Genomic DNA, 27,936 nt, shown 5'->3' on the forward strand with positions numbered 1-27,936 from the left:
AGAATCCAGTTATACTCATGTGTGGTACTATTTGGTACCTATATTAATTTGGCAACGGTCAAACATGGTCTGGAAAATTATTTGAATTTTATATTGTAAACAAAAACGTTAGTGTTCCGTTTAGGACGACAGTAAGTTCATGTACTATGCTGTTAAGTGTGTGTGTGCAAAAGTATAGTGCAGAAGTGCATAGCAGCGCATTTTTCTTCTAGCGAACTTCATGCAGGTGAGTGGGCTTAACAAACCACCGGTAGGACACACTCTTTATCCTCTCCATATGCAAAAGGCCACCTTCTTATAAACACTCCACATTTCTGGGAAAACAATTTTGAGTGATTCACACAGGTGAGTGGGCTTGACAAACCACCTGTAGGAGACATCCTTTGCTCTCAGTGTGTGCATGTGTGTATTTGTTTATGTGTGTGTAAATGTATGTGTATGTACGTCATTAAAAAAACTGCTAAACAAACTTAGGGTGTGTCACTGTTGCGGTCTTTGGAAGTTGGAGTTGGATTTTGTCACTTTCTCCCTCTCTGTCGCTCTCTCTCTCTCTCGTGCTTTCTGTCATTCGCTCTTGCTCTCGCCCCATCACCTGTTATACAACCTGCTATTTTTACTTTAGGTATTGCTGATTGGATCCCGAGCCTGTCACTACTTAGATTTTAAATTTAACAGACACACCTTGTTTTTTTTAAGTGCTGCGTGGTTGTGTTGTGTTGTGTACACTCGCTTCTGTTTTTTTGTATTATGATTTGATCCCGTTGGTCTCTAAACTAATCAAAAAAATCTGTAAATCCAATATGGTTTAAAAGTTTATCATTCCTTTTTGGGAATGTCACGCGACATACATTTTGCCCGTGGTTACTTGAAGTGTTCAGAAATATTAGGTAAGTGGGTGAGCGCTGCTTTTTGTATTTTTGTTTATTATTTTAGGCAGTGTACGTTTTTGCTGTCGACTTTGCTAAAGATTTTGGTTGTTTTTTCACATTTCTATTTTCTTTAGTAAGTTTAGAGTGGATCTTGTGTTGATCTAGTTTATGTGGCTGTTGGTTTCGTTTAGTTTCTTTACTCTGGCGCCACTCCAGTTCCTTTTTCCCCCAGTAATTTTTGGTTAGAATTCTGTGATAGTTTCTATTTGTTTTCAAATACGCTGTACAACGCTCATATGCTCTTTTGTTGGCTTTATCATAGTCATTTATAGAGGAATAAACTAATTGAACATTAAGATTGTCCTTGTTTATTTCCATCCATTTTCTTCAGTTATAATTTTCTAGCCACCTTATTAAATCGTAACAGTCAAGTTGTTCAGTGGTCAGGGTGCTGATAAAGGAGCCATTTTAAGGGTAGTCTCAATCCTAAAATTCTTTAGGTGAACTTCGGATAGATAAAGAGATAGAAATCTGTCTAATCTCAATAGTTAGAGGTATTTTTGGGATGCTGGAACCAGGGCATAGCTATGGAGTTGCTATAATTTCCCATAATCATCACTTACTAAAGTATGCATGGATTAGACAGAACCCAGTTGCGTGTAAGAGCGAACTGAGTGTTTCATTAAGGTTGTAGCTCATTCATATTAATTGAAGCCAGTGCGGGGTGTATGTAGGACAGGAAGATGGCTGAGGCAGGGCTCAGGGGAAGACAGGATGCACAGCAGCTGAGCTTTAGGAGACAGAAAGGGTGAATAACAGAACGGAGGAAGGGCAAACGGAAGGATGCAGAGAGAAATGCTGTGAAACAGATGCAGCTGCAGGTTTGAAAAGATGCCCCCATCATCTTCACACACAAAGACAACTTGGCTGCCGCCCGTCAAACTGTGTGAGGGCTAAACCGGCACAATTAGCAGTGGTGATATAGGAGGATCTCCTCGTGTTGTTGGAAAGAAGCGCCAAGTAATTATCCCTACTATTGTGGTTTGCTTTTGGCAGAAGAGGACGTCTAGCCCTTAATTCACTCATTCTGTCTTTTCCTGCACTCCCTCGCTCAGATGCTAATCTAGTGATCAGTCTAGCTATTCATACTGACTATCAAACTGTTGAAATAAAAAAAGAAGGAGAAAAAAACTCACTAATCCTAATTAGAATTTGCATATTCAAATTAAATCTACATTCCTTGATGAAACGTCTGAGTGAAGATAATGGAGAGTGAAGAAAACACAATGCTGGAGTGAAGATTGGCAGACGGGTTTTGAGGAATTAAAATGCAGTAATGATGTTCCGGCATGGAAGCGTATTTAGTGCTTATGTTTGACAGCTATGTTGCCTTTACCTTTTTTTGAACTTTAGCGCTTTAAGCTATCAGCAGCACTGCTTTTTTTACAGATCATTTTGCATTAGCGTCGAGCTAATGCTACGTTTCTAGAGCTACATTCTGTCAGATCTCTGAAAAGCCCTTCACGTGTAGCAGCAGGCTGTCTCATTGGTATCTCACCGGCTGCGATTTTCAAAGGGAGCTCATCCGTCTTGTACATGCAGGGTGACAGTAGTCATTCCCCCCACCGCAGACCGAGAATTCAAAACAATGTCGCAGGATTGTTCGCAACTCTGCAGCGCCTCGCCACAATGAGGCTTGAACAATACAGTGCTGCAGTTGGTTTGATCATGCTGATGTTCAGTACTGTTATGCTCTAAGTGACAGGTGCGGGAATGGTAGTCTAAAAATGGGTTGTTCGAAGCACTTGAATGTATTAATCAAACCATAAGGCAGCAGGAAGGGATCATAAAAGAAAAAAAAAACTGTAGAGTCTGACCCACATTTTAAAAAGTCAATGCTGCAATGACAAGCTGCAAAACCAATCAGGAATCAAATACATTGTAATAAGGTTTATGCACAGCTAGTGTTCCTCCCATACCAACAAACGTCCAGTAAACGGTTAATGTGACTTTTTTTTTTAAATGTATACAGTTCTTTTTACAGCATCGATGTTGTAATGTAATTAAAATACAATCCATCAAATAGACCAAAGCATTCATTTAGCTGTTCAAGCGAGAAATTAGTTAAAAAGCCATGCATGCGCTGTCAGGATCAGCAGGCTATCGCAGAATCTCCGTTGAAAATACTGAGGTAAAATAAATGTTCATATTTTAAAAGACATGGCAAGGGTAAATGTAATTAATTTGCAGTGCTTATTGTACATTCTGAGACCCACTTTATATCGCAAATTAATCAGGCAGTGAAGATTGTTGATTTTTAAAGAAAACGGACCTTAAACGTGCCGTTATTGTAACTTCATACAGTTCACCTGAAGCGTTTGACACAGGTTACTGAAAAATTAAAAGTCATTTTGCATATGTGGCTCTTTAACCAAAAATACGTGGCTCTCCAGCTTTGACCTTCCATAATATTTTACAGTTCAAAAAATTATAAGCCGCACTAGAAATCAGTTAATTATTGAAAATACAATTACAATTCCCTTTTTATTTTTTCAGCAAAAATAATAAAAACTTATCTGCACCAATAGCCTAGTGGTTAGTGCATCGACACATAGCGCCGAGGTGCTCACGGCGACCCGAGTTTGATTCCCGGCTCGAGGTCCTTTGCTGACCCTTCCCCTATCTCTGCTCCCAATCCTCACCTGTTTGTAGATTTCCAATGTCCTATCACAATAAAAGTGAAAAACTCCTAAAAATAATTATGAAATAAAATACAATAACAGGACGTTTCGATCAATGGATAAACTTAAATCACAACACTAATAAAGAACTTACATTTCTATGGCAACCTCGTGCACTTGAATTTAACATTCTTGAGTGCTGCTGGCGAAAGGAAAAAATTCTATAAATTGTCCTTTCTTCATTCATGGACTTGCTCAATTTTTGAGTTGTGCATGGACATTAGTTAACTTAGTTTTTACAAATTTAAGTAGACTGAATGAAAAACAATTAAGTCGTCCCAACAAAAACTAAAGAATTGTGTTGTTTCAGCTCATTTTAAATAAGCAGCTTGAACAAGCAACAATTTTTTTTGTGTATACAACAATGACTAGGAAAAAATGCATTTGCCAAGAAAATATGAAATGGCTCATTGATGAAAAAAGGGTTCCTGACCCCAGCCCTATACAGTACCTTTGTTTATAGCAAAAGAAATCATTTAATTTGTATGTCGCAAATGTCATTTTCCAAAGAAATAACTGAGCAATAAATAATTTGGAAAAGAGAACAAATGTTTTGAACATTACTAAGATATTTTTTTCCAAAACAAAAATATTACAAACCCAAAATGTTTGAACAGTAGTGTATATCTAACAAATATACAAAGAAATTATTTTTAAAAATCATTGCCGTGAAGGGGAGTTGGGGGTCTTTTGATGAATACATGTATATAATTATATACACATACCGCTATAGCAACACTAATAATTTAAAAGGCTGCATGAAATTAAAATAAAGCTCTTCAGATGTAAGTATCAGTATTGTTAGTTTTTAAGATATCTATAAGCTAGTGTGCTCCAAAACAAATGAAAAAAAAAAAATTGAAGATATAAAACTGATATAAAAATGTAAACCTTGCAGTTTGTCACTTCTGTCTAAAAGGATCAACGGTTTTATTCACCTCACACCACAGTTTTTAATCAAATCATAACCAATCATGCCAACCAAATGCTCTTTAGTATCTTTCTTGCCCCGCCCTCTTCAAGAGCCTTCTCGTTTGCTTTTCATTTGATGTGCTTGACCTCAATAGTTCTCACTGGCGGAGCTTTGATAAAACAAAACACTACTGGCTGTTTATTTTTAAAGGGAGGAGCTACACTATGTCCCACCCTTTCTTCATGTTTCAGTTGAGATTACGTCAAACACTGAATAAAAATGCATATTTCAAAGCACTTCATGGGACCTTTAATAAATAATGGCTGACTAATAGCTTCTCTTTTCCTTACAAAATATATAAAACAACCAACAACATATTCTTAAATACTTTCCAAAAGATATGGAAGAATATCAAGAGCATTTTTAACAGAATGCTTCTTGTAAACAGATCCGGTGCTCCTCTGTGAGAGCAATGAAGTCATATTTGTCCTATCTTTGTCTCTGACATTCTCCTAGTCTTCCTCCCGTCCCACATGACTGTGAGTCTGAGTTCATTACCAGTAGGCGAACAGACGCTTCTCCGCTCACCGGTATTCGACTCCCAGGTGCTATCAAACTCCCTGACACACAAACATCTTCAATTCACACTTCTGGCATATCCGCCACCCCCCATAAACCCTAAATCCTCACAATCCACACACACATACTCGGCAAAAAAAATGTCTGCACGCTAGAGAGGGACCCTCATTTGTCATAGTCAAAGATGAAAAAAGAAGCTAGAGAATCATCCTGAATAATGAAACAACCACTAAAACGCGCCTCTCAGGTAGACAACAATGTAAAAGCAAATGAACACAAGAGCGGAAAACGCAATCATGGAAGGTAATGATAATGAAAATATAATGATATGAGAAAATAGGCAGGGGAAACATTGGAATAGGGCAACACACCACACCCTGATGAATAAAAGAGCCCATTTAGAGAAAGCCATCAAGGCATGGAGCCCATGAACGTGCTATGGATGGACGAAAAGATGCCAAAGACACACAGAGACAAAAGGAGCAATGGGGCTCATTACGACGAGCTAAAAGAAAAACGGCTGTGTGAGGGTAGACGGAGGTCTGGCTCCCCAGGGAGGACACTACGCGAGAGGCAGACGATCAAAAACCACCCCCAACTGTGTGAACAGACAGACACGCTACCAACATACTGCTATTTTGCTGTGCATTTGATTAATGCCTTCGGAGAGTGGTGCTACAGCAGAGACCACTGACTTCAAGTGCCAGAGACAAAAGAAAAGGAAGAAAAAAAATGTGAACAGATAGAAATGTGAACGTCATGCTATTATAGTTTCCATTGGGAGAGAATTGCTGGAAGTGTAGGGAAGGACTACAGAGTAATCATTCTTCCAAATGTGTTGTTTTTGTGAAACTGTGTTTGGAAACAGTATTTAGCCCAGCATGGCCAAGTGTGGGCAGAGGGGGGTGTCTAGACACTATTCTGGCACTGTCAATCCTTCACCCACAAACCAATTATAAATATATATAAAAAATATTCCTAATGAGCAAATATTAATCGAGAAAACTATTTCTTTCTTTACTTTCTATTAACTAGAAAGTCAAGAACAATATAGAACTAAATTAGTCTCGCAATAACTAAACGTCTATGACAGGCTTTTAATAAAGGTGAGTTTTGTTATTGCTGCTTGACTGGGTCCTTGATGAAAGAGGGAAAGAATAAAGGACACACTTTATTTAAAACCTCTCATAGAACTCTTAGGTCAAAATGAACCAAAATTGGTTCCATTTCATTTTTATGACCTTTTTGCAAATGATTCATCAGAGCATGTCGTGTTTGTGTTCATAATCTTTCAATAAATGCAATTACTCAGTCCAGCTTTACAGGACTTTGATTTTCAGTTGATGCCGTCATCTAGTATAAAAATCAAAAATATAACGAATCAATAACCAAAAAGAAAGATTTTGAGACTCCTGTTGTAGGTGATGCAGAACATGCTGAGTAATAGTGTAATACTGTGTCAATTAGGGATGCATAATATAACACTGCAATGTGCACATTGCAAAATGTCAAGTAGGGATTATAGAAATGCATGCAATTCGAAATGCAAGCAAGTTGTAGATTTTGTTTAGCCATTAAGGAGTTAAAGTTCATAATTTGCATGAATTCATATCATTTATTATTTATTATTTATTTACAAGAAATGAAAGCCTTTGTAGCTTTAACAAATATTGATTGAATTTTACTTATATACCGGGTTTTTGCATGTTTTATTAAGTAAACTTTAAGACTTTTTAAGACCATTTTAGGACCATTATGAATGAAATTTCAGATTTAAACAAGGCTAAATGCTAGGGTTTTTTTACTAATGGCCTAGTTGGGCCAGCAGAAACTTACTTCCACTATCAAAAAAGTATTTCATAGCCACATTTGTGAAAAATGTGTCAAAACAAAAAATAATATTGAACTGTAAAATGTAAATAAATTGACATGGACATGGGAAAATTAAGACTCATTTAAGGCTTACAAGATATATTCTTTCGGTGAATTTAAAACTGAAAGAATTGTAAGGCCTAAAATTCTAGATTTGAAATTGAAGACATTTTAAGACTTTAAGACCCAGCGGATAGCATTTATATAGTGTGAAGTGTTAGTGCAGTGTTGTTGTGCATTTGATTATTCAGTATCTGTCACTGCTAATGCTTTACAAAAATAATAAAGCATTTTATTGGTTTGGTATCATTATTTCTTTGTCTAATTTGTTATATTTTATACAAATGAACTATACTACAAAATCCCTGCAACCACTCTAAAATAGTGAATTCTTATTATAATGAAGAAGTTATTTAAGCCAGTGATGCCCAAAGTAAGGCCTGGGGGCCAAAGTTGCCCCATGGTAACCTATGATTTGTCCCGCCATCCCTCTGAAAAGAGAGGAGGAATGACAAGGAAAGTTTTTGAGACTGTCAATTCAAATTAAGTGTAACCCTTGTTTGTTTTGTTGTTAAAAGCTAACTGAAATGAAATGTTTTGATAAAATGGCGATTAAAATATTCAGATTTTGTTTAAATGTACATACTGTTACCCAATAATGCTGAGTTTTTGGTGAGCAAATCAAGTCCAAGGCAGATTCTGCTTGACTGTATTCAGCATTTAACTCCACTGCGGTATATAGTAAATGCGATTGTTTATGGGGTTTTTTTAGCAATAAGTTATACTTTAAAAAGGTATACTGCAATAGGTAATACAAATAAATGTTTTCTATTTAATTGAAATATTGATTAAGAAATTAGGAAATTACCTATGGCTACTTTAATGTAATATAGTTTGGTATATTTACCTTCAGCCCATGGCTCATAATGATATTTGGTTTTTGGCCCTTCATACAAAAAAGCTTGGGCACCCCTGATTTAAGCCATCTGGCGAAATATATTTTTTATTGCAATTTATATCTCAGAAAAGCCAAAAATAATGATGTAATTCTTTTTCAATACCCTGCAGCCCTAGTGTCGATAATAAATTATTGAACAAATCTTAATATACTGAAATGCATTACTGACTGCAGAAATTTTCAGACTGCATTTTGATATGAGCCACTTCTCATTCCTGATGAGTAAAATTAAGTCCAACCCAAAATATTCTACTCATTGAACATCTTGCTACAAATGACACGTTACATGTGTCAAACTGGTTGCGTATGCAATTTCATGCTGACTCTTCCACAGTGTCTGATTTACGCTAATGATAAAACAAGATTTTTAACCCATTCGTCATTGACTGAATGCCTTTTACTGTCTATCTTAACGGTTCATCTCCAAAGACAAGAGGGACAACACTGATTAAGCCAGCTTGGGGAGCAGAATTCATTACCGCTAAGTAATACTGTCAGCCGTGAAGCCACCAATCCAAGTCCGGGTTTGTGAATACAGTATGTGTGTTTCGATTTCTGGCAGCTGAGTCCACTCTCTTTCTGGCAATTTCCCCTTCACCCCTCCTTCTCTATTCAGTCTAAAACGATGAGCTCATGCTCTCACGATGGTCTCAATGTGAGCTTATTGCTGCACTCATAATGCATTTATCCAGGTCTCTGACAGGGGGGGGGTGGAAGCACCGCCTGACTCCCCCATGGAGCACGTTGAAATGCATAATGTAGACAACATTGTCTTGATTCACACCCCTGGAGCTTTGAAGTCCAGGTTTGTTAAGCAATTTCAAACATCTTGGGATAAGATAAAGTTCAACTGTGCTGACAGAGCAGCCAGACACTTATCTTCCTTCCTCCAATGTTTGCCTCAAAATCCCGTCTTTATACCTCCTGTCTTTCCACCACACATCCCATTTATATTAGATTCTGGGAACTCAACCTCAAAAAGCACACAATGGCCATATTCAATCACTTGTGATAATGAACATGCACAATATTAATACAGTGGACACATACGATTAAAAAACATTTATTATTTCAACATTTAAGAATATTGAGAATGTTGTATTAATTGGTGTTCATCACATCAAATGATTGTGATTCCAAGTGATTTATTTCAAACATGAAGCAATTTAACATGTAGTAACAATTTCACATGCTAATCTGGATGATGACATGGATTATTTGTAAATGTGGGTACAGTAAGATTTGTTTTGTTAATATCAGTTAATTTGACTAAAGTCGATTTAATGACAAATGCAAAAGCGTTTATTAATCTTAGGCAATGTTAATATTTTAGTTAACACCTAATAACAGATTCAAAGAACTAATGAAAAATCTGTTGTGGTTTTTGAATCTACTTAAAACTATAACAAGGTTATCTATCACTGCTGATTTTACCATATCAACTAATGTTTACAAATGAGTCTTCATTTAAAAAAGTGATCGTTTTGAATTTGAATTTAATTGAAACATTTGGTTCCTCTATGTACAAACAATAAAGTAATACACTATTTTTAAATGTTAAATAGGGCTGCATGATATATTCAAAAATTATTGTTATTACGATAATAGTGATAATAGTGAGTGGTGCAATAAATAACTTATATAAAATATGCTTTATTACCTGTTTATTTTAGTGCTGCACGATTAATCGTATCGTAATGGAGATGTCAGCAGCTGTGCAGGTATATGAAAAGACAATGTAGTGATTATATTAAATGAATAGCACATACTATCTGAAAAAGTTTTCTGATTTTCGTGCTGCTAACAAAACTCAGCCTAAATACCTAATCCAGACCTACTGCGGTACTTTTCTGATGGCGTGAGAACAGATTTGTTTGATATCGAGTCCTGTCTGTGACACGCAGACATAACTGTGCTTAGGCAAAGAAAACATGTTTTAGCGAATGCTTTACAAGAACAAGACAAAGATCATAAAATAAGTATATATATAACACAATAATAAAGCTTTACATATAAAATATTATATATCATTTAATAATTATAAATATATGAAAATAAGTTTACGCTAATGCAAACATTTCATTTTATAAAAAAAAAAAAAAAAGATTTTGAAACAAATACACATTTCTGCATTATTACTAATCTGTGTGTGCACTTTTCCTAAACAACCATTGAGGTGACTCATAATTCCATTTATAACCGCAATCGCATATTGCAATATTGACCTCAATAATCGCAATATAGGGCAGCCCTAGTGTGATCATTACCTAAAAATTTTTAAGCTAATAATTTTTAATTTAGGGAAATGTAATATCACAATGTCGCATATCACATATTTTCCTAGTATGCTGCAGCCTTCCTGCTTAAGTTATTTTTTGCAGCTTAGGTCAACATCGTGGTACTTTATACCATGATAAAGGCTTCAGCAATGAATCACAACTAGAAAATGTGTTACCGGCAGAAGCCTAAAACACATACACACTTTCTTTTTTTCCCCTTAGATTTAAATCTATCAGATGAAATGAAAACAGCCTTATCATGTTACCAAAAAATAAACATGTAAAACGGGTTTCAGTGAGGAACTTATTTTCAGGGAAACAGGTAGTGGGAAAAAAAACACTGAAAAGGATCTTGCCACCTCTGAGTGTTTAGAGTGCACTGTAGTGTTATGAGGAAAGACAAAACTAGGGCATAGGCATCTCTCTGCAGTCTGAACGACCTAACAGACTAAGCTTACTTCAATCAAAGCATGGTGTGCTAGAGAAACCTGACTTCCACAGTGCTCCTGTTCAGTCAAGCGTATCTTATGCAGGTAAAAAATAAATAGAAAACATTGTACATCCTTTCTAAATAGCTATGCATAAACCTACAGGCCTTTACACTTTAATTATCACCTTATTCTTTAGCATAATGCTGTATTAAAAGTGAAGTATTAATGAGATATAAATCACAAGGGGGAACTAGACTAATGCCAGTTCTAATACGTTGCCGAGTCATCAGAAACGATCCTTTTAGTTTGGTGGTAAGCGGCTGTTCTGGTCAGAGTACGGTCATGAGTTATTTAGCAGCTCAATAGCTAAGACTGACGTTTCCACAACACGAAAACACAATGCTGCGTCAGTAATTGCGTAGTATCAGTGATGCCTTCAGCTACGAACAGACTGAGAGACATGAAGAAAAGCATGAAGAGGTTTTGTTATTTTAAAATTAATTTTATTAAGAATTTCCTGAGCTGAAGGTTAGAACCAAATATTTCATGATTCATACACATTTTACTTCTAAAATTCCATGACTTTCAAGTAAATTTTCATGACCTAATGTTTCATGCAATGTCTACATATGTGTGGTAAAAGAAAAACAATGCATGTTCAAATTTATTACAGCATATCGTAAAACGCGCAGCAACCTATTTAGTTTCAATTTATATTTATATCTATGTAGAATTGATTTAGATAATGCTTACACAGCACTAATAATGTGAGAGTATGTGACTGATAAACAAACAGATATTTGTTTTCCATGACTTTTCCAAAACTTTGTGGGTTTTTCTGTTTTTCCAAAACTTTTCCAGGACTGGAAAATGCCATGTCAAAATTCCAAGACTTTTCCAGGTGACATTTATAACATTTATAAAAGAGAGCTGTATACCACTATTCACTAATTAGATAATGTGGACATTGTTGAGTTTGGTAGTATGTTTCAACAACATATTTATGAATCTCATAAATAAACTCAGTCAGTTCCATAAATCTAGTATGGAAGATGAGAATAAATAAAATTGTTTATGTAAATATTTGTTATTGGCCACATGATTTAGGTTAGATTTTTTTGTTTTATCAAAATAAATGTTTAGCATTTTTATAATGGCTAAAGTAATATTTAATATTTCTATACTTTGTACCTCAATGTCAGGACACTAACTGGGTTAGTTCCCTTGTGTCCACAGAATCCCTTGTGTCCACAGAATATAACTTTCCCTGTAATTTACTAGACTCTTTATTCCATGTGACAAAAAAAGACAAATACTAGTCAGTCAATGATATGAACTGTAAAATTATTAAGTCCAGTTGAATTGAGTAGCCTAATGCCGAAATCAGACTGTATGATTTTCAAAGTAGTCGTGTAAGATTTTTTTCACACTGCATGATTATCTAGGCTAGTGTTTTGTCTCTGGTTTGTTTACACTGCAAGATGGACCGATGACAGGGGGTTTCAAACTGCATGACTTTACAATAGAAAGAATCGCTCTGTTCAAACTATGTCTCACAACCAAAAATGCTTAGTATATCTTTTGTTATTAACTACATAATGAGAAAGAAGCCTTAAAATGGGTAGAAAATGTACATAGTTGCTCACATGGGTTTGAAGGGAATTAGCAATTTCTCCTCAACTTTTCTTCTTTTTTGATCCGGTTGTGATATGGCTCCCAAATTTCTCTAGGGTCCAGATAAACTGAAAATGAGCGCTTTTAACTTCTTCAACCTCCCGCTGGCCAGCAGGTACCCATACTAGTGAATGCTGCTCTTTTATTGGTGTTATTTTCAGTCAAAACTAATTTTTCACGGCATGATTTGATTTGCAGACAGCTCCAGAGATTTACCGCCCCAAATATCTCGCAGGCATCGGCGACTCACCTGCGATTCTCTCAGATCATGTCTTTGATAGTTTACACTGTGTGATTGTCACTCGCTTGCATGAGCACCGATTTTGCCTGTGATTTCTGGCATTTGTCTGCGATTTCTCAAAACTTGTCGGCAAATGAAAATTGGGGTTAAAATCATGCAGCCTGAACTCAACATAATATACTTTAACACAAAACAAATCATACATCCCTTTCCCTCGGCTTAGTCCCTATTTTTAGTAGTTTGAATGAATTATAATATATATTTTTATAAATTTGTAATATCATCTAAACTTATGACACTTTAAGGTATTAGATTTGAGCTGTAGCACTGAATTAATGAAGACATCAGGACAGATGCAGAGAATAATATAAAATGTGCGTCCTGCAGCAGGATTTATAATGTACATAGAGCACACGTGGGCTTGACATGCAAATGTGAGTGCGGAAAAAGTGCACAGGTGCACACGCATTCATAGCGATTTCATAATCTTGCATATTGTCCGCGGCTTAGTCACATTATAGGACTACACAACATCTTTATGTTATATACACAGTAGCCTAGGTAGGTCTACAACTATATTCCTGAAAGATGTCTGGAATGAAGCAGGTACCCGTGAACATTTTACCTCCAACGCATATCTATTAATAGCAAATGCAGTGAACCAGTAAAAACTTTGCAGTGATCTTTTATTCCAGAGCTGTATACATACATAATAAGTACATTAAGGCAAAAAGAGACAGTGACACCACCAAAAGTCAGTAAACAGGAATTTTGCCAACAAATGAAGACACTGCTTGCAAAACCTAAATAGTAGAATTTCTCTCTCACCTGCCCAGTCTGAGATGCAGCCTGTATCGATTCCTTGAGAATGCACAGCCTGACTCCATACCAGCTCAGTGAGCGCCTACAGGCTAATGGCTTTCTGTTCTCATCATTGTCTGCTGGTAGTATCCTGGAGCAGGCCATAGCTAGAAGTAGCCTGCATACACTCAAAAAAACACCAGCCCTTCACCATTCACTTCATAAGAACTGTGCCGGGCCGAGGCACCTTGTTTTTAATCAGCTGAAGTAAAAGCGATTACTTGATACAGGGGGTATGCTGCTGTTTTTGCTTACACAGCCCAAATTCAATAATTCCTTACTGAATTAGAGCCATTTGGTTCAATACTGGTAGACTGCCAGAAGGCAGATTTAAAATAAACAAAACAATAAAATACAATGACAAAAGCTGGAGTTGTGGGTGCTGAGATTTAAAATGGTTCTATGATGTCCCTTGCTGTGAGAATTTATTTTAATACAAGTGTTCCCAAAAAATTGTCTAAAGTTTCAGCATTTTGTAAATGCTGTTTTAGGGTGGAAGCAACAATAAGAACAATATATCTTTAGACATTTTAAAGCATTGTCAAATTAAACTCGTACTATACAATTTTCTAAAGAGGATATTCACAAACACACAGAAAAAGGCAGAAGATAGTGAATCACATATACATAAACTAATATCTTTTGAGTGAAATTCGAGAGCTCCCTCATCCTCCATAGACAGTGAGGTTCTAGATTTGTTAAAAGTACTTAAAGACTATATGCCTTCAGTGGTTAAATAGCAATATTTACAATCTGCCAGAATACTTTTTCTTTTCTTGATTGCCCCAAAAAGTAACTACATTAATCAAAAGGCACGTGATCATTTGTCACACTCGGTCAACCTCTGTTGTATTACCAAAGTCCTTTCAGGGCAATTTATTTCACTACACTTCCATCTTTGAAATGCCTCTTAAGCAGTATGCTCGGGCATTCTATTTGAATGAGGAAACATCAAATTCTCAAAAGAAAATGACTAAATTTCATATTAAGAATTGCTGATAAAATCAAACAACAACTGACTCTTTAGTTTCGTTTCTAAACGTTCAAATCACACAAAATCTGAGCTCCTCCCCCAGAGAATTGTTAGTCTGCATTATAGATGTGCACATTAAAAAATGGTTGATGGAAATGGCAAGATGTGCAATCAAACAACTAACAGAATCAATATTAGTGTTTTTATATAATTAATTACCTCCAGACCTGTCATGAGAATCTGTGCTTCGCTTCTCATGCCTTCAAACGCCACCACGCGTTAATTGCGTGTCGGCATTAGTCTTCTGAGGCACAAGTCATTTATTAAATGAAGAAAAGATTGACACAGATTCTCCTACGAAAGCAAATTCCATTTTTATGACATTACTTATGCTATGTTCTATAGTCTTTGGCTTTACCTCAGATGAGTTTGTGCTTTGTTTTAAATAAAGGAAGCTGCGCATGGGCACTTGGGGGCATACATCACTGCACAGTGCTCTCAAACGTGCGCAATATACTGACACTGGAAAAAAATATATATAATTCAAAAGTGTGGATTTTTTTATTACTCAAATGTTGGTACTGCAACAATACAAGCAGAAAAAAAGCATATAAAAGCTGAAAAGTATACCCAATTGCAAAAACAGGGAGATAAACTGTTTATCAGTTCCTGCAGTTGAAAATAAATTGCAGAAAAGTGGGTCACTGCACCAAGCTGGTGTGGTTAATGTAAAGCAATAGGAGTCAAAAAATACGCCATTACAACCTGAACTGCCCCCCTAAAGACCTCATCCCCAAAAATTGCTCCCTCTCCATACCCTTCTGCTTTTCTTTTCAGATTCAATATAGCCTGCAGGTACAATCTTCTGATGTCTGAAATCCTCGCCTACAAACGCACCAAGGCATAAGAACAATTTAACACTCTAACCTGTCAGGAAATGGGAGAAATATAAAGATGAAGAGCCCGGCAGCACCTCTACGCTCCAATCCTCCACAGCTCATCGGCACCTGCAGTCCAAAAGCCCTGACGCCAACACCTCTATCTCCAGCTCATCAACACAAACAATAGAGCTACAAAACCAAGAACTGCATTCCCAGAGCTAAGGTCTCAACAGAGGATACAGTTCACTGATTAACTGCCTGAAACTGTGAGGTTTAAATTAAAGTCATGTTTTTATAGCACAGACTAAACACTACAGTGAAAATATATCAGTGTGTTATGTCGCATCCAAGTACAACATGTAAAACTGAATTTACATGAATGCATTACATAACATTTACCCGAGTAATCAAGAGGAACATCAAGTCTCTAACATCACCGCAGATAAGAGTGAAATGTAAAAACTGCTTCTTGGTATCACAAAAGTGTAATTTATTTTAGTTTCACTTCTAATTAAATTCCACTTCTAATCCGCAGAACTGTGAGATGAGCTGGATGGACGTTCTACAGTTTTCTATAGAAGAACTTCCAAAAAAGGAATAAATGGGAGCATAAAACAGCATTATGCAATGGGGCAATCTCTACTTAACCTCTGAAAATGACTAAAGTACTAAGCTGTCATGTTTTGAAATATGGATGTGAAGTCTGAAGTGTTAAACGAGGTAATTAAGCAAAATATTAGAGATGCTTGTTTCATAAAAATTTTTTAATAACAAACAATCACTAACTAATTAACTATTAACCAACAAGATTAGAATGTTGTGACCTATAAAAATAAATAAAAGAAAAAGAAAAAATATACTTATTTTTAGTTTTACAAGCACAAATAGCTGCATAAATAACAAAAAAATCAACAAGATTTACAGATTATTGAATCTATTCTGTGAATAGAGAAAAAACTTAACAAAATTGTTAATTTTATAAGGAATAAATATAGAGTTTGTTTCTTAACCATGTGGGTCAAGATTTAAAAACTGCTTGAAAAAACATCCAAAATTTAATTTTTAAATCCTATTAATTGATGAACATTTTTACAAACATTCATTCATTCATTTTCTTTTCGGCTTAGTCTCTTTATTAATCTGGGGTCGCCACAGCGGAATGAATCGCCAACTTATCCAGCATATGATTTACGCAGCGGATGCCCTTTCAGCTGCAACCCATTACTGGGAAACACCCATACACTCTTATTCACACACATACTCTACAGACCATTTAGCTAACCCATTTCACCTGTACTACATGTCTTTGGACTAGTGGGGGAAACCGGAGCACCTGAAGGAAACCCACGCAAACACGGGGAGAAAATGCAAACTCCCTACAGAAATGCCAACTGACCCAGACAAGGTTCAAACCAGCGACCTTCTAGCTGTGGGGTGACAGCACTACCTACTGCACCACAGCGTCGCCCTATTTTTTACAAACAGCTTTTACAAAAAAGTGTTTTTGGAAATTGGTAGGTCGAAAGTTATTTTAATCAGTTAGATGATATATGTTCAAATATTCCCCATTCTAAATTAATGTGCCGCGTATCTAAGCCACATTATCTGTGCTTCTGCTTTATTAGCATATTTAAAAGTTTGATAAGGAGCTTCAAGACATGCCTAAGTGCCTAATGAACAATTTAAAGCTGTGGCCAAAGTGTTTGATTGTCAGGGGCATGTGGATGACCACTGACATTGAGCAAAAGGCATTTACCAGGCCTGAGCCTCAGGAGACCACTCAGAAGCATTACAGAGATTTAGTCTCCCCTCAGCCTTTAACCTCTTCCCATAAACAATGCCAAATGTGGCTTTCCAGGGCACTGCATCTCACACTGGCCAGCCAGATTGAGCCCGGTCCCCCATGTGACTGACTGCCCAGACCACTTTAGTGCATTAAGAGGATGCATGGCTTAAAGCCATAATGACCTATTCATCAGCAATCACTCAATAGTTCCTAAAAAAATATGGATCTCAAGAACCCCCAGTGAATGTGTACTCACTGTAAAATCACAGTAAGTTTAAGATACTTAAAACATCTCATAGATTACCTAAACATTTAAGTAAACAGGTAAGATTTTTTATGAAACCAAAGTTTTATTGTCAAATAAATTCATTGATGAATGTTTCAGTAATTATTAGTAGAACACATGTGCTAATTTCACGAAACATTTTAAAATAATAAAAGAATATCCAATAGAAACAATGGTAATCCTACAAAACTTCTCCATTACATAAAGGCATATAAATATCCATACAACAGATAATTAAACACAAAAAAAAAGTCTCACCATATTATTCTTCAGCAAAAACACATAAAATAACACTTACTTCAATGCTTATTCTCATTATACAGTCTGATGCAGATTACTAGAATTTTTTAACTCCAGTTTAACTTCAGCTTAATACAATATGATTGCAAGATCACTAAATATCTTATATATTAAGTTCATGTTAATAATTTTTTTTTTATAATTTCATTAAATTTAAATAGTTTAGTTTCACAGTTTTTCAGTTTGGGATATAAAAAAAAGGAAAATAAATTGTTATTTTTATTAGAAAATGCATAAATGTATTAGTCAAAAATGGATATCTGTGTAATAAAGAAATTGTGCTTCACTGAAACTTCAAATTCATCACTTAATTCTTAAGAAAATTGACCATGGTTCCCTCAAAAAATACTATCAGTACCAAAGTTTCCAATAATAATAATTATTAATAATAATAATAATCTGTAAAAGTATGTTAAATATATTAAATTCATTTACTTTTCGGCTTAGACCCTTTATTAATCAGAAGTCCCCACAGTGGAATGAACCACCAACTTATCCAGCATACTGTATGTTTTACGCAGCGGATGCCCTTACAGCCACAACCCAACACTGGGAATCACCCATACACTCTTGCATCCACACACATACACTACAGCCCGTTTAGCTTAATCAATTATTCAACACCTAAACACATATCTTTGGACTGTGGGGAAAACCGGAGCACCCAGAGCAAACCCACACTACAAAAGGAATAACATACAAACTCCTAACAGAAATGGCAACTGACACAGCCAGGGCTCGACCTTCTAGCTGTGAGGCGATTCTGCTCCCCACTGCGCCACTGTGACGCCCAAATACATTTCAATAGAAAACAATTAATATTTAGCAATATTCTATATTAATTATTTTACTGCGCCGAAATCATTTTAATACACTTTGTTAACAAGTAAATGCAGCCCTACACTTTTAAATCTAATAATCTGACAGTACTTTTTTTCTTCTGTGATATATACTGTATAGTGCTATGAACATATCAAGAACACAATTTCACCAAATGACTTAAATACCTCTTATTTCCAAGGTCATTCATTTAGATTGATTCGGATGATTATGTAGGTAAGTGAATCATGTACAGGGGTATAGCTATAGCTACTATTTTATATAGCTACATTTTTTATATAATTTATTATATACATAAAATAAACAAACTACAGTCATACATAAACACAATGAAGCAAAAAATTAAGTGAAATAAAACATAATCTATGGTTTCCTGGGACGTCTACTAGCATTAAGGTAGATAAATCAAAAAATTAAATACAAAAAATATTTAAAATTTATCTTTATTAGTTACAAACAGTAAAATTCCTTCTGCCTGAATGCTTTAAACGCTTTTGAAATACTCATACAATCACAGGCCTTAAAACACATACACATGACAAACTTGCACTCCAGAAATCTCATGTGTTTTGACCTGTGCCTCTTGGTCACCTATAATCCCAACTCAACACTGCATATATTTTAATGTCAATATTACGGATAGACACATAGTGATATTGAAACAGAAAATATTGTGCACCCTTACTTTTAAACAATAGTGATTGGGTTTCTAGAATCTGCTGACGGAATCAAAAGCTATTGTAGAAACAGGATATGAAGTTAAATGAGATGTTACAGTAGATAGCGGAATAAGCCCACTGCTTCATCTCACTGTCCAGCTCTGGCAGACAGAAAGCCCTAAGGTGGATTTACTGAGACAAAACCTCCCTACTGCACAGCTGAGCGAACAGACACAATACAAAGTTCAGCTCATCCACATCCTACCCAACAGCCAACGGGCAAAATTACAGACACCATACCACAATAGACCGTACTGAGCACAAATACAGCAAAGTGCCTTAAAACCCTCACTGTTATGGAAAAATAGGAACAAACTGCGCCTGTCCATGCTCTTGCTGCTCATAACACAAAAGTACAAACAGCATCAGGAACTGATCCTGCTGGATACGACAATACTTGAAGAAAGGTTTTCAAGTGAATGACACTTCAGTGCAAAGCTGCACCGCTCCGCTTCACAAGTGTCTTTTAAATATTATTCAAATTACAGCAGGACATTGTCAGTTCTGTTTTCATCTTGTTTACCAACATCTCATCTTCCCTGCGGACAAAGATCTGAATTACAATCCAATAGCTTCTTAAATAGTAGACTGAATCACACTGTGCATTGTGAAGGTAATACTGTGTTTGTTTCAATTAGAGCTCATACTCAATATATGGATATGAGATGTGAAAAACACCCCTGACACCGGCACTTATATCATTAAGGGGTGATATTCTCAAATGTAGCAGTATATAATGTATATTCATCTTCTAATTGAGTTAACTAGTGGATTGGCTATGAATGCAGTTAAATAACAGGCTCTTGGACTGCTCAAATATTACACAAAACAAGGGTGTAAAAGAGGTGGGTGTGCAAAAAGCCAGGAATATATTTGTTGATGTGTGTTATTTCACTCCCGAGTTTAGCATCTGTGTCAGGTGACTAAGTGTTAATGTGTGTCTATATATATACACGTATATACACACAAGCATGTTTGTGTTGTGTCAAGCACGCAGGCAGATTGCCTCACACAGTTCTTTTGAGACAGCAGGGAAGAATGTAAATTATAAATCCACTAAAATAAGCCCTATGATGAGGAGATTTGTGCTTTGAAATGTGTATTCGATTTTGTTTGATGTTTGACGTAATTTGAATTGAACAATGAGTACAGGGCGGGACAGAGTTGCCACTCCCCTTTTTTAAAACAGCCAATAGCATTTTGTTTTTATCATAGTTCAGTCAGTAAGAGTAGTTGAGCTCAAGTGCTTAAAGCAAAAGTGTCTTTAAAGGGACAGAAAATGTCAGATACTAGAGAGCATTTGATTGATCAGAAGATTTGATAAGAAACCGAAATATAAAACTGCAAGTTTGGATGTTTATATCTTCTAAAAATTATTTCACACTGAATGTGAAAGTTTTGTCTGTAATTTTATACAAAAAATTTGACCTCGCGTTGCATGAATCATATTGACACACTGCCTCTGAAACTTTCGTTCGTCATAATAAAATTCAAAGCTAGTTTTTTTCTGCTTTTCACATCTGAAAAAGTGTTTTAAGAGGTGTTTTGACAGTCAGTCAGAGCCTCCATAAAAACAAAAAGCTGAATACAGAATGCCATCATTTGAGCTACAGATGACTTTAAGACAAACACAATGCCTAAAATAAAGATAGAACGTGGCGGACAGTTGAGAACCCCTATATGCTGGATTCAGTGACTGTCGCACTTCTACCCTGCGGCTGCTTGCTGTGTGTGTGTCTATACGTCTGACATACTGCCCATAGACATTATAATAGAAAGCATGGTCTGCTTTTGATCTGTTGCTTTAACATCTCAACACAGCCACCATCTATTATAATGTCTATAGGTACTGCCAGTCTCTATTCAGGATTTGTTTACGTACGTGAATGTGGGTATCACAAGCTATGTATCAAAATTCCACTCATTTCCTGAAATAAACTTTGCATTTCAGGATGATCCGGCACAAATCTTAGATAATGAGCTGAACTTTCCTTCTTCTCTACGCAGTATTGGATGAACACAATATGTAGCCTATTCCTCTCTTTTTCTTTCTAGAAAGAGGAAAACTAAGTTTTATTGCTTGAACTGAATTGAAATGGTTTGCTTTTTTCATAATGAATTTATTAATATGCAACGGACTTAATGTGCAAGGTTTGTTTATGTGACTAATTTTTCGCATATGAATATGAAAAAAAAACCCATGCGAAAATTTCGGACTTTGTTGTGCAAAGACCTTAAATGTGAATTTTGGCACTGTTTTAGAGCACACTTGCTTATACTGTAGATATTCTTGAGACCAGTGGTGCTCAAACCGAAATATAAAGGGCCTAAAACCAAATATCATTATGAGCCATGGGCCAAAGGTAAATATACGGAACTATATTACATTAAAGCTGCCATGGGCAATTTCCTAATTTATTTCATAATTTAAAAAAAAAAAAATAAAAAAAATTACTTTAAATCAGATTAACTAATGCAGCATAATTTTTATAATGATAATCTATTGCAATAAAAACATACAAGTAAATATTGGAGTTTGCTGAATACACTAGTCAAGCCTTTGCCTTGACTTGCTCAACAAACTCTCTGCATTGTCCAGTGTCCATCAGGTGACACTATGTACATTTAAACTAAATCTGATAAATTTGCAATATTTAATTGAACAATTCACTTCAGTTAGCTTTAAACAATAAACAAACAAAAGGATTTAGACATTAGATTTTAAATGACAAATCTCTAAAGCTTCCCCATCATTCTTCCTCTTTTCTCAGATGGCATGACAGACCAAATCAAATGTTACCATTGGTCAACTTTGGGCACCTCTGTTTAAGACTATTATACTGATACTAACATCTAAAAACATTTCTAGTTTAAATGCTTTCTCTGCTCACATTGTAACACAAACTGATTAAGTCTCATTCAGCCGTCCAAACAAAAATTGCACTCATGTCATGATGATAATTATTGAGATTCCTGTTAATCAAAAAATAAAACAGAGACTAGAAAGCTAGTAAGAAAAATCACTTGAATAATGAGACAGACTAGCAGACATGAGAAGGAAAAATGCTGAATTTACCCCTGAAATAATGTGAAACCCCTCCATGAGCGTGGCAATCTGTTATCACCGAGACACATTCGAAAGGTTGACTCTGCTTGACAAAACTGGATAATTTGATCCCAAGTCAGTGCTTAAAAATGCTTTCCGCAGTGCTTAAAATTTGTGCTGACATCACAGAAAGAGTCAAGACTGAGAAAGCAAGCAAACTGAGAGGATATTAAACAACAGCAAACTGGAGCAAAATCTTCAGAGAGCGTGTAGAACATTAATGCTTACCTGAAGGCCTCTTCGCCTTAATATACTGGAGTCATCCATTTTTCTGTCTTATATCTGGATCCCAAACTTTAGTGAAGCTGTCCCAGTTTCCAAATCAAGGATAGAGTCCTTTCCTCGAGAATTAACAGCACTCCATGAGGCACAAATGATCTGACAGAGACCCGGCTTTGGGTAGTAGTGCTGGGAATTCGCTCTTTGCTGATGTCATTCTCATCCACAGCAAAACACTGATGCGATCATCCTATGAGATTAGCAAATGACTATAGAACAACCTTTCACAAAAGCTACAACAGTATTGTTGGTAACTTTTCTTTCTGTACAGCACCAGACATTCATGGGGGAAATAATTCACTATTTGACAGAGTCACAAAAGGTATTCCAAAAACTGAAAAAATTCAAGAGCACAGTTCAACCTCAGGGCACTGAAGGAGAAATTCAACACATGGCTCACATTCTTCTTCTCAGTTCAGTGTTTGCATCTGGCAGTTCAGAGAAAGAAGAGTTCAGAACAGCCTGTCTCTGTATCTTTGCTTCCTTGAAAGTACGGAATGGCTGGGAAATATGCGTCTTTCTTAAACTCATTCTTCATTCATCCATTCAGAACAGGTGACCTCTACAACAAATCAGAACATCTTTTCACTCGGGGGGCTTAAGAAAACACAACCTGTGCCTCTCCTTCACCTTATTCTAACGCTCTTAGTCTCCAGAGATTCCCGGATATCTTCATTTCTATGGAAACTACAGTCTCTGCATAACCGGCAGACAGATAATGATAAAAATGGCACCTCGGGGGATGAAAATAGAAAAATATTCAGGGCAGCGCAGTTCTCCAGAGATGCAGAATCAGTGTTAGGCGCAAAAAAACCTGCACTGAATTGATCAAGTTACGCTTAACACTTGGTGAAAGCATTCATCTTGTAGCTTGATTCGAGCAATAAAGTTGTTATCACTTGCTTCAACCGAGTGGCTAAAAGTGGAAGGGCGGAAGCAAGCAGAGAATATTTTCAGCCTACACACTGGAGATGATCTGGAAACAGTCGGTAGCAGCAGCAGGAGGAGAATGCAGGCACTGGCTGCCCACTGACAGCACAAGGCAAACAACAACTCCAGTCAGAGCCGCATGGCTGGATTCCATTCCCCTCGGCCGAGAGGCCTCCCTCTCTCATTCGCCAGGAAGGCAAGCAAGCGGACGACAAAAGCCGTGCTGGCAGAGCTGTCTTTTCAGTGGCAGGTGCAAACAGACGCTGCACTCACGCTGATTACTTGTCTGCTTTTCCTTCGCATATCTTCCCGGCTTTTTTCAGCTTCCTCAGCTCAGCCTGATGAACTGGACCACAGCCAAGATTGGTCTCCAGAAAACAAGCGAGATTGAAAACAAGATGAAAAATTCCACGCAAGAGAAGTGTCACTCAGAATTTCCTCATCTGCTCCCCTGTCAAAGCGCTTGAAGCGGTCCGCTGTTTGTGAATGGGCTGCCTGCCGGAGGGGCTGCAACGGCACAGTCACATTCAATCTTGTCATTTAAATCTTCCACTTGCACATTCTTTCTATCAGTGCACATGCAGGTGGTTAAAGGAACCAAAGAGCTGTATTTCTTTGCTTGTGCTGTACATATAAGCCTTCTGTATCTTCTGTTTCTCGCTCTGTTCCTTGTAAGCCGTCCTCCTCCTCCTCTTCGCAGCGCCTCACTGCTGAATGCTGCTTTATCTGTCCTATCAGCCAGCAACACACCCAGTCAGCCAATCAGACGCACACAGGCTCAGAGCTATTTGCATAACATGAATGGGGGAGCCAAAAAGCCACGCCTCTTCACTCCCTTCTCTGCCATTCTGCTCACAATGCTCTGCTTTACCCCAATACATAAAAATACACATACACACAAAAACACACATTTTCTTTTCTTACCCTACATACTGATACAACAACCATAAAATATCCTATCCTTTATGTCTCTCCTTGCTCTAATAGGATGTGTCTGTGTTTTGTACAAGGATAATAAGTGAGTCTAATATCAGTATATTTGGTAATGACAGTCTAATGAGATTTTGCAGGGCTTTCCTTCAGTACAGTGATGCATTAGCAACGGCTGTGCTCATCTCAAGGGACTGCAAGAACAAAAGCAAGAGGAATTATCGTCCATAGGCAGAACATTGCCATTGCTGCTGCTGCACATACAGTACTATACATCTATGGGTGTGTATATTAATCACCCAAATCTTCTCTCTCTTTTATTTCTCCCTGCTTCTGACGTCACAGATGCAGCAGAACAGGCAGGATAACAAACGTAAAGCATAGAAGAAAATGCATGTGTATTGCAGAGTGAGAGGGAAGTGGAGAGAGGAGCTCTGTCCTCCCACACACATACGCACAGTGAATAGCAGACATACACTCATTATATGATCAGGTGAGTGCCAGAGGAAAGGCAAATTATGTGTTATTTGGATTTGGGCATGCACAGTAAGATCACTCACAAAACCATAGTAACAGTGAGTGTGCCGTGAGAACACAATTAATACTTAATTCAATTCAATTTATGTTTATTTCTATAGCGATTTTACAATGTATGTTGTGCCAAAACAACTTAACAAAAATAGAAGGAGCAAATTGAAACTATGTCAGTCCAGTTTTCAGAATTAAAGTTCAGTTCAGTTCAGTGTGGTTTAATTTTCACTGCTGAAAGTCCAAACACTGAAGGGCAAATCTATCAATGCTCCAAAAGTCCCAAAAATCCCAAAACTAAGCAAGCCAGAGGAAACTATACCAAAACTTTACCAATTGACGAAAATAAAGGAAAAAACAAACAAAAGAAAAAAACAGGCTCAGTTGGGCATGACCATTTCTTCTCTGGCTAAACTTCTTGTGCAGGGCTGAATTACTTTTCAGAAATACTTTGCTTAGTAATTTTTAATACGTTTTGTTTTTACTGCGGCTGAAAAATAATTTTGGTAACACTTTAGTTTAAGTAATAATCCACATAATTTACTAGGGCTAGACAATTAATTGAACAGTAATCGAAATTCGAATCGAATATCCATTACATTAAAATTATTATTCATATTTTAAGATTTGTTTACAGAAGATGCAATAAATGCACTATTTAAAATATTGTTGACAGGAGATAAAAGAGATATTTTATTCAGAAGACTCACATTGAAAAATAATTTATTTTATGTCCAAAAGTTTTAACTTTTTATAAGAAGTGACTGTTGGTTTTAGGTGTGTTTTAATGTCAGTTGTTCAACGTTGATGTTCAATAAATAATGATAGAGAGTAGACAGTGTGTGTTTTCTTTAATTATTTTAAAATCAAGTAATGCACCCTTCATTCAAAAATCTCTCACTTGTAATACGTGAGCATAATTACTGCAAAAAATAAATAAATAAATAAAATAATCATTCATTAATTATAATCAAGTAAAAATGTTTAATTATTCAAGATTTTGATTTTAGGCCAAATAAAATTGCCCAGCCCTATCATTTACTATTGGCTTATTACCTGCCTATTATTAAGTTATTAATGGTTTATTATAACTCATGAAGTATGATCTTATTTTACATGCCTAATCCTACCCAATACCCAATGGCAAGTTTATTCGGCTAAAAAAGTCTTAGCTAATAGTTTTCTAATGGTTTTTTAAAGAAATAATTTTCTTTAAATATATTCTTAAATTTCAGACACATATGGATGAAGGTCTGCAGTTATTCTATGGCATTTTCAGTTGTTTGTTAATAACTGACTGCAAAGATTACATGTTGTTTGATGTTAAAACTGGCCAAATTTGCCTGTTCTTGTGATTCCACAAAAAACTTCCATGCAACTGTGCTGTAGCACATTGGCCTTGTTACAGGATTTACGTTATTCACAACATGCCTTAGCACTTACACATTTACAGCACTGAAATCTGTGCTTTAATGTAAATGCATATCTTGGGCCTAAATTATGTTATCTGGTGATGCACTGAATTTCTGGCCATTATATATCCACAACATATATATATATATATATATATATATATATATATATATATATATATATATATATATATATATATATATATATATATATATATATATATATATATATATATATATATAAATTTTTTTTCTTTTTTTTCCCACTAGGGAACTTATAGTGAATTTTACATCCAACTAAAAGTTAATGCAACATATAACTATATGACATGTTTGCAATAACATTTTTATAAATATGTTATTGCACAAAATCTTCAGTGACATGGATGGAACAATATAAACATTTGGACCAATAACAATAACCAATGTTAATGAAATAACTGCCACAAAAGGCAAACAAATACAGTAAACAAACTTTATTTTTGATAAACTGCTTAGCTAAACAAGAAATATAAAGCAGTCGATCAACCTTTTACAGGCACTCACAGATACTGAGCCTGATTTATCACATTGAAGTTCAAGGGTTAGTGGTCAAGTCAAGGACTAGAGAGGAAACATGGCCCACTGATACAGGGCTTATCAGTGACAACTGTTCCCTGAAAAGAGGGCGCTATCTCATGCGGTTACCCAGTAACTGAAAATTTTCCAGCCAGCCAAAGGTGTGAGAATAAGGCATCTGCTAGGCAGCCTGCCATACTAAACATGCATCATAAACATCTTCAAGAATTGCTGAAGGCCAAATAGTCTAAGCATTTTTAGATGAAGTTTTAAGCATAAACAAATGCATGTCTTTATACATTTAATGTGACGTTACACAGAAGACACTGTTTGGCACATACATCAGCATAGGGGTCACGGTGCAATATGTGTTCAGTACAACAGGAATAAGCAACAAATTCCCAGTGCTTCCTTTTTCTCTTTAAATATATCATCTACATTTTTTGGCTAGCTAAAGCAATCTACTCCTGGGAAGTGGTAGAAATCATGGGCCGTGCAATTTACTTCTAGAAGAAAGTTGAAATTAGGGGGAGGCACGTAATTAGAGCTGTAAAGCTTAACTTTTCGATCTTAGGTGAAAAATTTAATCTGTTGGAGACGTCCAATAGATTAATAGGTACAGAAAAATCCAGAGAGGGGGGGGGGGGGGGGGGGTGATCACCAGATTGGGGAAGTCCCAGAGTAAAATGAGAAAATATGATACACCAGCATTTTGGAATAGGGAAAAACTGTCTTTACGTGTTCATCTGTTTTTATATTAATTGTTTCTATTTTATTTATATTTCTCTCTTGTATTCCCGTTTACGTACTTTGAATGTGCTATATAAATAAACTTGCCGTGTCTAAATATTTTCACAAAAGATTTTATTTTTTGCCAAATTCCATGAGAAGTTGAATTTATGATCTCTTAAACAAGGCTAAAAGAAACTGTTAAACTCACAGTCTTCATGTTATAAATAAATAAGGTGGTTTATTTGCAATTTCGGTGAA

General features: G+C 36.1%; 2 protein-coding genes across 9 annotated transcripts in view; both read right to left on the minus strand.

The window, feature by feature from the left end:
* Positions 1-27,936, minus strand: part of LOC147843556 (uncharacterized) — a 536,892-nt gene that overhangs the window by 500,413 nt on the left and 8,543 nt on the right. The gene's annotated exons all lie outside the window — the stretch shown is intronic.
* Positions 1-27,936, minus strand: part of mast2 (microtubule associated serine/threonine kinase 2) — a 200,990-nt gene that overhangs the window by 84,109 nt on the left and 88,945 nt on the right. For 4 of the 8 annotated variants that reach the window (XM_087257540.1, XM_087257539.1, XM_087257538.1 and 1 more), the window contains exon 1: positions 22,538-24,240. The exons of the other annotated variants lie outside the window; for them this stretch is intronic. In XM_087257540.1, coding sequence (XP_087113666.1) covers positions 22,538-22,576 — 39 coding nt within the window. In that variant the 5' untranslated portion in view covers positions 22,577-24,240. Of the gene's footprint in view, positions 1-22,537; positions 24,241-27,936 lie in introns of those variants that run through there. 8 annotated transcript variants of the gene reach the window in all.

The sequence above is a fragment of the Danio rerio genome, chromosome 6 (assembly GCF_052040795.2).
Source record: "Danio rerio strain M-AB ecotype USA chromosome 6, GRCz13ab, whole genome shotgun sequence".
Classification (NCBI taxonomy): domain Eukaryota; kingdom Metazoa; phylum Chordata; class Actinopteri; order Cypriniformes; family Danionidae; genus Danio; species Danio rerio.